The 13,479-nt window shown below is 33.6% G+C and overlaps 1 protein-coding gene across 4 annotated transcripts in view; it reads right to left on the bottom strand.

Moving 5' to 3' along the window:
* Positions 1-3,195: 3,195 nt before the first annotated feature.
* The window catches only part of LOC136034590 (solute carrier family 2, facilitated glucose transporter member 14-like), an 86,793-nt gene continuing 76,509 nt past the window's right edge, over positions 3,196-13,479 (bottom strand). For all 4 annotated transcript variants that reach the window (XM_065715859.1, XM_065715857.1, XM_065715860.1 and 1 more), the window contains exons 10-11: positions 4,363-7,650; positions 3,196-4,274 (exon numbers count right to left, since the gene is read on the bottom strand). In XM_065715859.1, the coding sequence (XP_065571931.1) occupies positions 7,433-7,650 (218 nt within the window). In that variant the 3' untranslated portion in view covers positions 3,196-4,274; positions 4,363-7,432. The remainder of the gene's footprint in view (positions 4,275-4,362; positions 7,651-13,479) is intronic.

The following is a 13,479-nucleotide window of genomic DNA, read 5'->3' as shown; positions in this document are numbered from 1 at the left end:
CTTAGCGATTTATATTGAGACGTTGTTTAGTAGGCTATGTGTATGCTAAGTTTTGTCATTATGTTTATTCTATGTCGTTTCCCAAATAACGGGCCATTGAGCCTTTTTGTTATTGTTATTTTATGGAAATAAATGGAACTTGAACTTGAAAAGAAAGCACAATATTTATTTGTCCCAAACGCTTGATATTAAACTTAGTTTCTTTGACGGAAATTCAAAATTTTGTATTTCTAGTTAATATTTGTTTTTGATATTTCCAAGAAAATAAGTGAATCTGCTATCTCAATAGCTAACATTAATTAGATCCTCAAAAAAGGTTAATACAATATGACTGTTAGTAATTATAACAACCATTATAAAGTACATAACGCAAATGTACCAAAAAATATTATAGGTTTTCTATGTTTTTTATTTCTAATGCTTCAGCAGCCCATTGGGTGAAACCTTTATCATTGGAAATGGCTGTTGCTTCCTTGAAGTGTAAAAAATGGTCCGGATTATAAAAAATTTGTTCTGCCTATTTTCCCGAATTTCGCGGCACTTACTAATCAAAGTATCAGTAATCCCATCCCTCTCCTTCTGAAAATTTTTCTGCGTACGTGTTCTCTGTCTTAGACAATAAACTTTAAACACATTATAGAATAATATACTTCATCGAGATTCTACTATCTGAACCGATTTTTTGTTTCACGACGCTTATATACAGTATAATAGACAGCAGAGTTTTTTTGCGTCAATTCTTTTTAATTCAATACTTTTCTTCCAGCTCAGTCTACTAATATATTTAGAATATGATTTTCAAATTTCAAGATAATGAATAGTCCTTAAAAAAATATTTAAACATAGTGTTCTGAGGTTCTTAGTCTGATGTTTTTGAGCCATTTCGTGTAAAAAAAAAAATGAGAAGAAAATTCTTACAATATACCGGATCTATCAGGGGTGCCAATTAATGAAAATGTAGGAGGAGGCAAAAATTTTCTTCCAATTTTTTTTTTTATCAAGGTACAAATGTGATGCTTCCAACAGTTTAGTGGGGCATTCCTTTTTCAATTTTTTTTTCTGAATAAAAAAAAATGTCATTTCCAAGATCTAGTAGGTGGAGGGAAAATTATACTCTTTTTTCAATTTTCTAAAGGAAGGTAAAAAATAACATTTTTCAAAGTCTGTAGGGTGTAACTGTAACCCCCCTAATTTACACCCTTGGCATCTACTGCTATTATATGAAAAATAAGGCACTATGGTGCCACATAGTGTTCTCTTTTTTTCAATTTTTTAAGGGAAGGTAAAAAATAGCATTTTTCAAAGTCTGTAGGGTGTAACTGTAACCCCCCTAATTTATGCCCTTGGCATTTACTACTTTTATATAAAAAAGAAGGCACTATGGTGCCACATAGTTTTTCACGGCACCAGATCTGTCAACTTAGCCCAATATTAACGCGCCAAAACTTAACTTTTGGACTTGGAATCGGTTTGAAAAAGACATACATTTAATTCCATCTGGGTGCAAAACCAAAAATATTACAATGAGTCTGACAATATACTTTATCCAATCCCTATTATTTCCGAGAGTTGAATGGAAATATTTTTTCCGCTATTTAGATACAACTGACAGTTTATTTTGTCGATACGAATGTCCCGCGTGAGGCAAATAATACTTACAAGTTTCAAAAAAATTCAAATCCGATGTTGAATCCGTTCTTTGGTTCGTCAACATTTTCTCTATTCAATGATAAAGTGAGCAGCGCTTGAATTTGCTTCAAAAACTGAAGTGATAGCTAAGAACATTTTTTTCGTCCTTATATACCAAATGATTACAATCTAGTCTATCCATCTACCCTTAATTTAAGAGCTGAAAAATATTTAGTTTCGAAATCACATTTTGCTATTGTCTGTTTGGGATGGGCTCAAGGGAAATTATTTTTGTCTCTACATGTTTTGCAAGAAAAGGGTAAAGTTTAAGCAGCAAATATTGACTCTGTTAAAGGTCTTTCAGGGGAATTTCGAAAAGACATACAATTTCTGCACAAACAATGCAAACCTGATATTATTTTTAATTAGAAAAATTTTTTCTGCAGTTTAATAAAATTGGAAGACAAGATGGACAGGGTTTTGCTCAGTTTCGAGGGCTTGACCTTAAGCCACAAAACGATTTACGCTAACCCAACGGATTGACTCAGTTTTAATAAAAAAATTTGTTTTAGACTTTGTTAAAGTCGGCTTTGATGTTATGTTGTGGGTCTTTCACTGTTCATTGCAAATTCCTTAAAGCTCGGTGAGCTCTATAGATTTGCCATTTCTGATTAGGTTTTGATTGGTTAGTCAATTTGACTGTGGCCATTTAGACTAATTGGCTTGATTTATTTGTTTTATTTACCTTTTTCCGTTCTTGTGATAGTTTAAATATCTGATATCCCCAAAACTGGTTTTAACTATAATCTATAACATTGAACCCCCAATTTTAAAGATTGAGACCTTTTATAATCAAAAGTTTTCCGAAGTTTTAGCATCTTCCCTCCTTATTTAGGCCTATCGATTGTAGATAGATAGGCCCTTTAACAATCGTTCAAATGTTAGGCCAACATTGCCAACGTTAATATTTTCATATAAACCATAAAAATGAAATATTTAGAGCTTTGCCTGATCCTACAGGAGGATAAATTCGATCTCCTTTATAACCAGTTGCTAACATACTTAAATAGCAGACCAAAACATTGAGATACACACTAACTTCAAAGATTTGAGACCCAAATACACAAACCAAATAAGTTCATTGGTCTTCAAAGGGCTAATAACTCTTGAAAAGTCAGAAGCAATATTTTCTTTTTTAAGGAGTTGGTATATGTGTGTTGTCCAGCTTCAACGCCTTCTAAACACTTCTTAACTAAATATTAACTAATTCTTTAACTTTTTTAACTAAATATTAATTAAATATTTTTAAATAAAACCTTCTTACCTAAATATTCGTAGCGTTTAATTATGGTAAACCAGAAAGTAAACCACATTATTCCTATAATGTGGATAACATTCTAGAAAATTTTGTCAACTATTGAATCATCACAGCCACAAAAGAGTTAGACCTTGACTCATAAAAACACTGGATAAAAAGTTCGACTATGCTACCGTAAAAATGTCTTTAATAAATACTAAATTCTTTCTTATCTATTATTTTCCCTTCCTTTTCACTAAAATAATTCCTTTCAATTTTTATTATTTTATTCAATTTAAAAATAAACACTGCACATTGATAAAGTAAAAACATTTTCCGATAAAAAGTAGTTAAAGTATATGAGCTAAATAAGGGCTACATAAACCGACCTTCATAAGATAAGCAATACCAATAAAATAATGATTTTAACCTCGAAGCATCACGCCAGGAACATTTAAAATTTGAATGAAGCAGAAATATTTAAAATTTTGGAGTAGTCTAGGGAGTAGTCTATGATTTTTCATATTTTGTAAGTGGATACTTACAAAATATGAAAAATCATAGAAAAAAAAATTTACTTTTGATTACGCAATAGTTTTTTGAAGTTGGACTTCCCAGCCATATGCAATCCTGGATGCATACTTGAAGTTCGTTTGTAGGCACTGTAGAAATACAGAACAATAATTTTTGTTAGCAAAATACTAAACACTAATTTTCATGTTACATGTCAGGTTTATAGTACTTTTTTGACTGTATAACTTAGAAAATTTGATTCAAAATATGTTATGTGACCTTAGTTTAAGAAGCATTAAATTATTTCCCACCTCTTTAGACAAGGCAAGCTCTATATAGTTATTAACTCCGTTTTCTCAAATGCTCTTTTGTCATTTAGAAATTTTAAAATTTTTCCTTTTTCCCCGAGCGCAAATATTCATCCATTCCATTATATTCGCCGTCAAAACTAGTTCAAAATTGAAGTTTTTATTTGGCTACCATATTTTTTATGGTATTTTGGATGCCCCCCTCCCAAAGAGTTATCCTTTGGGGCATCTTTGGGGGCATCCACTCCCAAAGAGTGGATGCCAGGACAAAGAAATTATTCTTAATAACGGTAAAAAAAAAAACACATTCTTTTTCCTGCAAAATTTATGTTGTGAAATGTCTGGATTATCGCTTTGGTTTTATTTACCACTACCAAAATTTTAATGCTGCTGCTGGTTTGGCAAACTTGAAAAATTGTAAAATAGCCTGCAGCAGACACACTGCAAAACACTCACCCTCTACACATACTTTAAGAAAAAAAACGGAACTGGGGAGGAGCCTCTGACTTTAATAGTTGTAAATTGACCTTGTTGAGGGTCAATTTTTGACCCTCAACAAGTAACCGGGGAGGAGTAACCGGGGAGGAGTCGCTGACTTTATAATTGTATATTGACCTTGCTGAGGGTTAAATTTTTGAATAATACGTGTATAACTGCACAACTGTTGTCCATAACCATTGCTATTCTCACATACAAGAACAGTAAATAAGATCAAATAAAACACCACAGATGGTTTTGGAGCCATAAAATAAATACTAAAACCACAAAAGAAAAAGATTGCATTGCATCGTGAGCTTAATGAAAGGAGCAGAAGAATAAATGTAAAAGGAGAAACAAAAGGATACAAAAATTCGAATGTAATAATACAACTATACAAGTGAATACACCACAGAAATTTATAAAGCTAACTGACCTGAAAAAAAGTAATCTGAAATTACTAGCTCATTCTAGTATTAAAAAAACATAAACAATTTCTTTCAACTGAAAAAACGAGTAAAAATAAAACTTTAAAGTGAACAGAAATTAATCATATATGAGTGGGGGTGTCTCCACCTCTACCCTTTACCTTTAAGCAAAATTTTTTAGTGGTTTTTAAAGCTTCTAATTCAATTTAATGAACCTTGTGTTTCAGCATTCATTCTTAAAAAATTGCGACAAAAGAAAAACTTTATTGTTGAGAGCGACGGGTAGAGGAAGGGAAGCCCCCTCCCCCATATACTGAATAATTCATGTTTTTTAAACTTTAATGTTGCTCCTTGCTTTCAGCTGAAAAAACTTGGTTCTTAATTAATTTCTGATCGTTTTCCAAACAACGCTAGGAAATTCCCTCCAACCTTCGTGGAGAATTCTTCCTGGAAAAAATTTTCTTCCCAAGAAAAAACCTATTCTTGGAAAATCCCCCTGCATACAATCCCCCCTTCGAAAAAATTCTGTATATTTACCAGTAAAAATACTAAATGCAAACAATAGGCAAATTGTATAACTTACAGCATTTTCCTTACTGACTTTGGGGGGTCATGTTGTCTCCGAAGGCATGGTTATTAGACCTTTGAATTACGGTTAGCCAAATTGCTACCTTAAAATTTTGGTCCGATGTCTTTGGGGAGACAAGGGGCTTGAGAAGGAGGCAAAATGCCCTCCAATCTTTTGTTCACTTAAAAACGGTACTAGAACTTTTAATTTCCGTTTGGTTTAACCCATCCTGACCTTCTCGGACTATTAATTCGATACTATTATCCCTGGGGAAAAGCATAAACACACATCCTTGATATTTCTTTTGGTAGGAATTCAAATTTCATCACTTTTGTAGATGTCTCTACAGTAAGGTTTTTGTCACTTTTAGAGTCACTTTTGAAGACTCTACAGTAGGGTTTTCTAATATAATCTGAATCTGTTGGTTTGATTTTCTTTAAAATACCTTGAATACCTTTGGGGGGTGTTTCTCCCTTTTGTAAAAAAAAGGCACATTTTTCAGACTCGTAGCCTTTGATGGGTAAATTTAAACTTAATAAATTATACATCTTTAGAATCAGCATAAAAAGTCAATCATTTGGATGCATCAATTGTTACCAACATTTTCAGGGTTACGGTTGTTATTGGGCCAAGTCGTTCCTTACTTACAGTTATTACCACGAATTGTTTGAAGATATAGAAATAGACAAGGGATTGCTGAAAAGAGGCGGTGATACAAAGCATAAATATCTCAATCAAATACTCGTCTTTTAACAAAAAGACTTTTTATGTCTTTTAGCAAAATTATGTATAACCAATAGATAGTGCCATGTATAAATTGCTTTTGTGTGGGAAGAATAGAACAGAAGCACCTTCCGCATAAGCTTCAATCAAATAAATACATTTTGAACATCATTGATAATCTTTAGCTCTACGAATGAGTTTTATATTTGTTAATAAATCTTATTTTATATCCGTTTTTTTTCTAATCCACCAATGAGCCTAAGGCATCATTCCTGGATACTATTAGCCAGAAGTACGCCGGGGAGCATTTCAAGCTCCTTTCTTTTCCTCCTCTTTTTAGCCACCAAAAAAATCACAAGATTTTGAAGATGTGCCAAAAATTTCTTTTTTTCAACATATTTACTTGTTTTTTTTTGTAGTTTATTTGTGGTCCTCCTTGTTCAAAACGAAGTTCTAGATTAGAACTTCGCGATATAGACCAAGACAATTCACGATATAGAATAAAGTTTGTTTCTTAAGAAATAGAAGATATTTTTAAACTGAAACTTAAATTCTTTTTTTGCTCTAGATTCTAAAGTAAGGAAAATATTCCAATTTAGTGAGTGCTTGATACTTTTAAAATTATGTCATTATGTGACTTATTGAGTTTTATTTCCTTAATAGCTCAGCATTATTTACTAAAAGTTTTTTTTCAGCACATACCGCTCTTATATGAAGTTATCGTATATGCTAAACTTACCCAAATTTTGTTCTGTAGTGCATTAGAGAAGAAACTTTTGAAAAGAAAAACTAAATCGGTCTTCACAGATGCATGTTCTTCATTTCTATTAAAAGTGTTTAAATTTCTTGTAGACAGTAAAGGCTAAGAAAAAAAATTCCAAAGATACTTAAAAAACAGAATCATGTACAAATAAAGATCGATATAAAATTGAGTTCGATTGAGTATATATATGATTGATTTCTATCTTATTGAAAATCGCACCATCAGATTCAGCGTATCAGTGAACCCTTCTGCAAAGGTTCTAATTTCTATCTTCAAACATGTGGAACTTTGAATTTTTTCGCCAGAAGAAAGATCACGGATGCATGTTTTTTTTTGTTTTTTGTTTTTTGGTGATCTTATCGACCCAGTGGTCCTAGAATATAGCAAGTGGGCTCAATCGGACCAATTACATATATATATATATATATATATATATATATATATATATATATATATATATATATATATATATATATATATATATATATATATATATATATATATATATATATATATATATATATGATTTCATGTAAAGAAAAAAACCTTGCATAAATACATTTTTCTTTAGATTTCAAAAAGGTTTACTGATCCTGATTTATCACAGAACTTCAACATAATTTTAAAGTCTTTTAAGGGAACCTTTAAGGAACTAGTTTCTTTGCAGTTCCTTTATTTGGAACTAGTTCTCCCTTTTTCCATCACCTGAAAGACCATGTTTAACACTTATGCCGTAGTAGTGTCTTTGAGACGATATGTTGGCCGTAGAAAAACAAACATAAAGATGAAAATAGATAGAGTAAATGAAAAAAACACAAAGAAAACACCTTCACCAATGTAATCTTGAAGGATTGGGAAGGTCATAGCTATCATGAAATTCGTGCTCCAGTTCAAAGTACAGCCCGCCGCACTTACTGCTGGCCTTTGACTGTCAGGGATAATATCTGAAAATGAGGAATTAAAAGTTAAAAAGAATAAATTTGTATGATTAACATAATTGAGCTGAAAGCTTTTAAGCTCTAGGCACAGAAATAAGTATGCATTCGTCTCCTAGTATGTTCAAGCTGTCCTGGTTTTTCCTTGTTTTAAAAACTGATTTTTATGGCACTTGATATTTACCAAGTGACATATAGCGATCGCAAATTCTGTCGGTCTGTCGGTCTGTCAGTCTGTCGATCTGCCTGTCCGGGTTTTGCTAGTTAAGGCCCCTCCAGATGAGCTAGGACGATGAGATTTTGCGGGCGTATCAGGGACCAGACCAGATTAAATTAAAAATAGTTATTTCCCTGATTCGACGATCTGGGGGAGTGGAGGACGATTAATTCAGAAAAATTAAAACAAAATTAGGTGTTTCTAACTGACGAACGGGTGATTGGATCTTAATGAAATTTACATTTAGAAGGATATCGTGTCTCAGAGCTCTTATTTTAAATCCCGATCGGATCTGGTGACATTGGAGGGAATTGGAGGGGGAAACCTAAAATCTCGGAAAACGCTTAGAGTGGAGGGATCGGGATGAAACTTGGATGGGAAAATAAGCACAAGTCCTAGACACGTGATTGACATAACCAGAACGGATCTGATCTCTTTGGGGGAGTTGAGGGGTGGGGGTGTATTCGAAAAATTAGAAAAATGAGGTATTTGTAACTTTTGAGTGGGTGATCAGATCTTAATGAAATTTAATATTTAGAAGTATCTTGTGCTTCAGAGCTCTTATTTTCAATACCAATCAGATCCAGCGACATTGGGGGGAGTTGGAGGGGGAAACCGAAAATCTTAGAAAACGTTAAAATTGAGGTATCTTTATCTTACGAATGGGTGATCGGATCTTGATGAAACTTTATATATAGAAAGATCTTATGTCTCAGATGATCTATTTTCAATTTGAATTAGAACCGGAGACATAGGGGGTTAGAGGGGGGAAACAGAAATCTTGGAAACCCGAAATCTTGGAAAACGCTAAGAGTAGAGAGGTCAGGATGAAAATTGATCGTAAGAATAAGCACAAGCTCTAAATACGTGATTAACATAATTGGAACGGATCCACTCTCTTTGGGGGAGTTTAGGGGTTTTCCAATGCTTTGGCGAGTTCGATGCTTCTGGATGTGCTAGGACAATGAAAATTGGTAGGCGCGTCAGGAACCTGCACAAATTGACTTGATAACAGTCATTTTTCCGATTCGACCATCTGGGGGTCTGGAGGGAGAGAAAAAATTGAAAAAATTAGGTATTTTTAACTTACGAATGGGTGATCGTATCTTAATGAAATTTGATATTTAGAAGGACCTCATGTCTCAGAGCTCATATTTTAAATACCAACCAGATCTGGTGACATTAGGAGGAGTTGGAGGGGGAAACCGGAAATTTTGGAAAACGCTTAGAGTGGAGAGATCGGGATGAAACTTGGTGGGTAAAATAAACAAATGTCGTAAATGCGTAATTCTTCGTAACCGGACTGGATCCGCTCTCTTTGGGGAGTTAGGGGGGTCCAGTGCTTTGGCGAGTTCGGTGCTTCTGGACTTGCTAGGACGATAAAAATTGGTAGGCATATCAGGGACCAGCACAAATTGACTTGATAAAGTCGTTTTCCTCGATTGGATATCTGGGGGGACTGAAGGGAGAGGAAAAATTAGAAAAAATGAGGTATTTTTAACTTGCGAGTGGGTGATCGGATCTTAATGAATTTTGATATTTAGAAGGACCTCGTGTCTCAGAGCTCTTATTTTAACTCCCAACCGACATTAAGCCTCTGATTTTTCTTTTAAATCAATCTGTTAATTTTTATAATTTTGTTAGGGCTCATACCATATGAGCTTTCGGCTCTTTGCTCTTCCAACCTTGTCACAAGCGCTATATGAGCTCTTAGCTCTTGTTATCAAAGAGTTTACGGCAATGAACTGTAGGTAATAGTAACCGAAACTCTTAAAAAAATGGAATTTTGATATCAATAAATACATCCGAAGATTTGAATTTTTATGTTGATTTCAAATATAAAAGTTTCATCAAGTTTAGTCGTACCCATCAAAAGTTAACGAGCCTGAGATTATTTGCCTTATTTTCGAAAAGAGTGGGAAACACCTCCTAATAGGCATGGAATCTTGTTGAGAATCACACCATCAGATTAAGCGTATCAGAGAACCCTTCTGCAGAGTTTCCAAACTCCTATCTTCAAGCATGCGGAACTTCGAATTTTTTGCCAGAAGAAAGATCACGGTAGCGTTTTTTTTTTTTTTTTGGGGGGGGGGGGGGTGATTGTATCGACCCAGTAGTCCTAGAATATCGCACGTTGGCTCAATTGAACCGAAATTAAAAGTTCTAGTGCTATTTTTAAGTGACCTAAAAATTGGAGGGTAACTAGGCCCCCTCCCAAGCTCATTTTTCCAAAAGTCACTCGATCAAAATTTTGAGATAGCCGTTTTATTCAGCACGGTCAAAAAATCTAATAACTATGTCTTTGAGAATGACTTAATCCCACAGTCCCCGGGGGACGGGCTGCAAGTTATTAACTTTGCCCATTTTTTACATATAGTATTGATTATTGGGAAGAATATAGACATTATCATGGGGATTTTTCTGGTGAGGGGGGGAGAAGTTTACGTGGGAGAGAATCTTTCCATGGGGGAATTTTTTTGTGGGGACAGAGAATTTTCCATGGAGGGGTACCGGATTTTCCAACATTATTTAAAACCGACTAGAAAAGAATAGTTATATAGAGTTTGTTATATTATCATAAAATCTTTGGTTTTTGAGGTTTTGACCATAGATTTTGTGCAAATATAATTAGTTATTATTTTGTGTAGAAATTAAATAAAAAACTAGTTTCTTCAGCTGAAAGTAAGAAGCAACATCAAAACTATTTGGGTTAAAGCATTTAATGATAGAGAACAGCCAGCGTCACACTAGTTGAGTGAAAAGGTGCATTCTCACCATCTGGCAGTTTGAACGCTCTAATAGCAATTAAGCCGGGCAAACGATTTCACAATAAAGATCTATTTTTCTCATAGAACGATGCTTACATTCTTGCTAAAATTGTTATATAGAATGTGTTAAAAAAAAAGTAAAAACAATTAAATGTATCAAATTGAAAAGATATTAATGAGTCGAACTCGCAAGGTTAAGAGACAGTTGCATGTTCACCGGCTAGGATACAACTTTGATTTTGATTCTTGGATTGCCGCTGAAGACGTTTATAATGCCCCGTGATTTCTATGTGACATTCACGCCCAACTTCTCTGATCCACTCTATAATGATTTGAATAAAATAGGTGATTTTTGGAAAAAACTCTCCTCAGCCATCAAATTCGATGGAAGCTGTGAAGTTGTTCTTGTTGATCTTATTCTTAAAAATGGATCATAAAGGATCATACATATGATATAAAAGTAAGATCAAACAATTGGCCAGTGTATGGTGAGGAAGAGAAATGGATGAAATCATTTAACTATGATATATACCCCCATATTACTCTAAAATACAAAGAATATGGTAGTATGACTGATTTTTGTTGTGCAATTAATAGGAGAATTTTCTTTTTAATAGTTATTAGATTAAAGCAAATCTCTGCTCATAAGAATGATGCATTCTAGTTTAGTTATTCAATGGAACAAGGTGGCGCTTACATTAGCTCTCCCATCAAGAATGAAATGATTCATCTAAACGATAGCATGAGTGACGGTCTTGGTTTTAAACGGAATATGATGGGAGGTAAAAGTGCTAGTACCATCAGTGGGATGGAACATTTGATTTTTGCAGACTATCCACCCAGCTTCTCATTAGACAATTATATATTTCTTTATGCGTCCTTTATTGAGACATCGAGAGTCAGTAGTTCCAATTGTCCCCCTTCTGCGTGTCCTTGAACAAAAACCACCCACAAACACACTCACCACTACAATATAAAGCACCGTCAATATATTCCAGTCAACACTTCTTATTTGGAACTCTGTCAGTTAACATTAAGAAGTGAATTGGGCGATCCTCTAGCAATAACAAAATGTTTGGCTGTGATTATATGTCATTTTTGACCATTTCAGTGAGATGGCTGATAGAAAAGACACTTTTGTTTGTCCTGACAATGACTCTTAGACTACTCTTAGACTATGTCAATTGGGTCATGGTATGGACTATTACAAGGGTCGTTCGTTAATGTCATGCTACGGCCTCAGCAATTGGTTTGTAAAGTTGTTTTGCTCTGCACTATCTCTGGCTAAAAAATATATTGCTCCGGTTTCTGCAGTTGCTGCCATATGATTGGGGCTCTGGGAAGGATTTTAAAGAAAGTGTTTCATAAAATCTCAGGTCTTTTGAGCGATCCCTTGGCGAGCGATTGAAATCACGACATAGTGAAAAAGGTTTAAAAAGACAAAGAAACACCTCATCACTAATAAGTCTCAACTCAGGCTGAAAGCACAAAACATCAGTCTTGTCAAAGAAGAAGAAGCCAAGAGTGAAAGTTGTTAGATCGAAAAAGGATTTTCTTTCTAGAAATGACATATCTACCACATAAAGAATCTCATCCCTCAGTCACCTCTTCTCTGAATATTTTCAGTGTTGAAAAATATAGCAGCAAAACATAGTTAAGCCAAGCCCTTTCTATTCAGGGTATATTATAAAAAAATAAGTTTGCAGTAGCTTGCACGTACACTCTTTGTCCAAGAGAATCAAAAATTTCATTTTGAGTCTGAGATTATCGCAGGATCTTGCAATAAATTACATTTTCAGACCCTATTCCATTTTCTTTGTGTTTTTGTCTAACAGAAATCAGGGTTCTATAATATAATCACTAACCAAACCTTTAAAATTAAGCATTATAAAATTGCCAAACGTTGACTGATTAAATTGTTTAAAAGGGAGAATGCACACTATTTTAGTGTTAGTTTCCTTAGGACCTGGAATACAAGTAAAAACACATGTAGTTATGATACATAAGGATAATATTGTCAATAAAATTAGTAATATAGCTTTGCTTTAGCAAAACGGTTTATAATTGGGCTTGATTTTGGAGCTAATGCACTAATGCAAATTATAGAAATCCATACTTACTAAATTTACTCAAAAAAAAGAATAGGGTAAGAAGAAATTGGGGTAAAGATCAGAATTGCATTCTTTTCATGTATTCACATTTTAATTATGGTTTCGTTATGTTTGTAGTGAAGTAAAAAGAAAACGTATAGCTACGGAAAAACATAGTAAATAGAAATAAGGCTGTCAATAAAATTGGGGATCTGGCTTGATTTTGTTTTATTTTTAGTCTGTGATATAGTTTAATGGTTCTATTTCGTTTATCTTGAAACCATAGAAAACAGCAGTTTAACACATTTAGTTTAAATTTTGAATTATTTAAGTAAAATTTTTACAACAAACAATTTAGAATTAAATTAAGAATTTGCACCGATTACATTAGTTACTATACAGCTATACATTGCTATACATTTAATTACTATACATTAGTTACTTATACATTTAATTAATAACTATAATTATTACTATATTATTTAATTATTACTATACATCTAATTAATTACTATACATTAGTTACTAATTAGTTGCTATACAGCTTTTATTGTACAACGTGTATACTGTGTGGTAAGTTACAGGTCAGGCAAAAAAAGTTTCCTGTAAAGGCAGCAAGTGAAGGAACCAAAGGGATGGGCTTCAATTGCGCCTCCCTATATATCCCGGAAATACTTTCTATTTGTATTCTTATTTTAAAAATAGAAAATAATCTTTGCCCCCCACCAGGTCAGGCAAAAAAAGTTTCCTGTAAAGGCACCCA

This window comes from Artemia franciscana, chromosome 13 (genome assembly GCF_032884065.1).
Source record: "Artemia franciscana chromosome 13, ASM3288406v1, whole genome shotgun sequence".
In the NCBI taxonomy this organism is placed as follows: domain Eukaryota; kingdom Metazoa; phylum Arthropoda; class Branchiopoda; order Anostraca; family Artemiidae; genus Artemia; species Artemia franciscana.
This window is presented reverse-complemented; position numbering and strand designations above follow the sequence as displayed.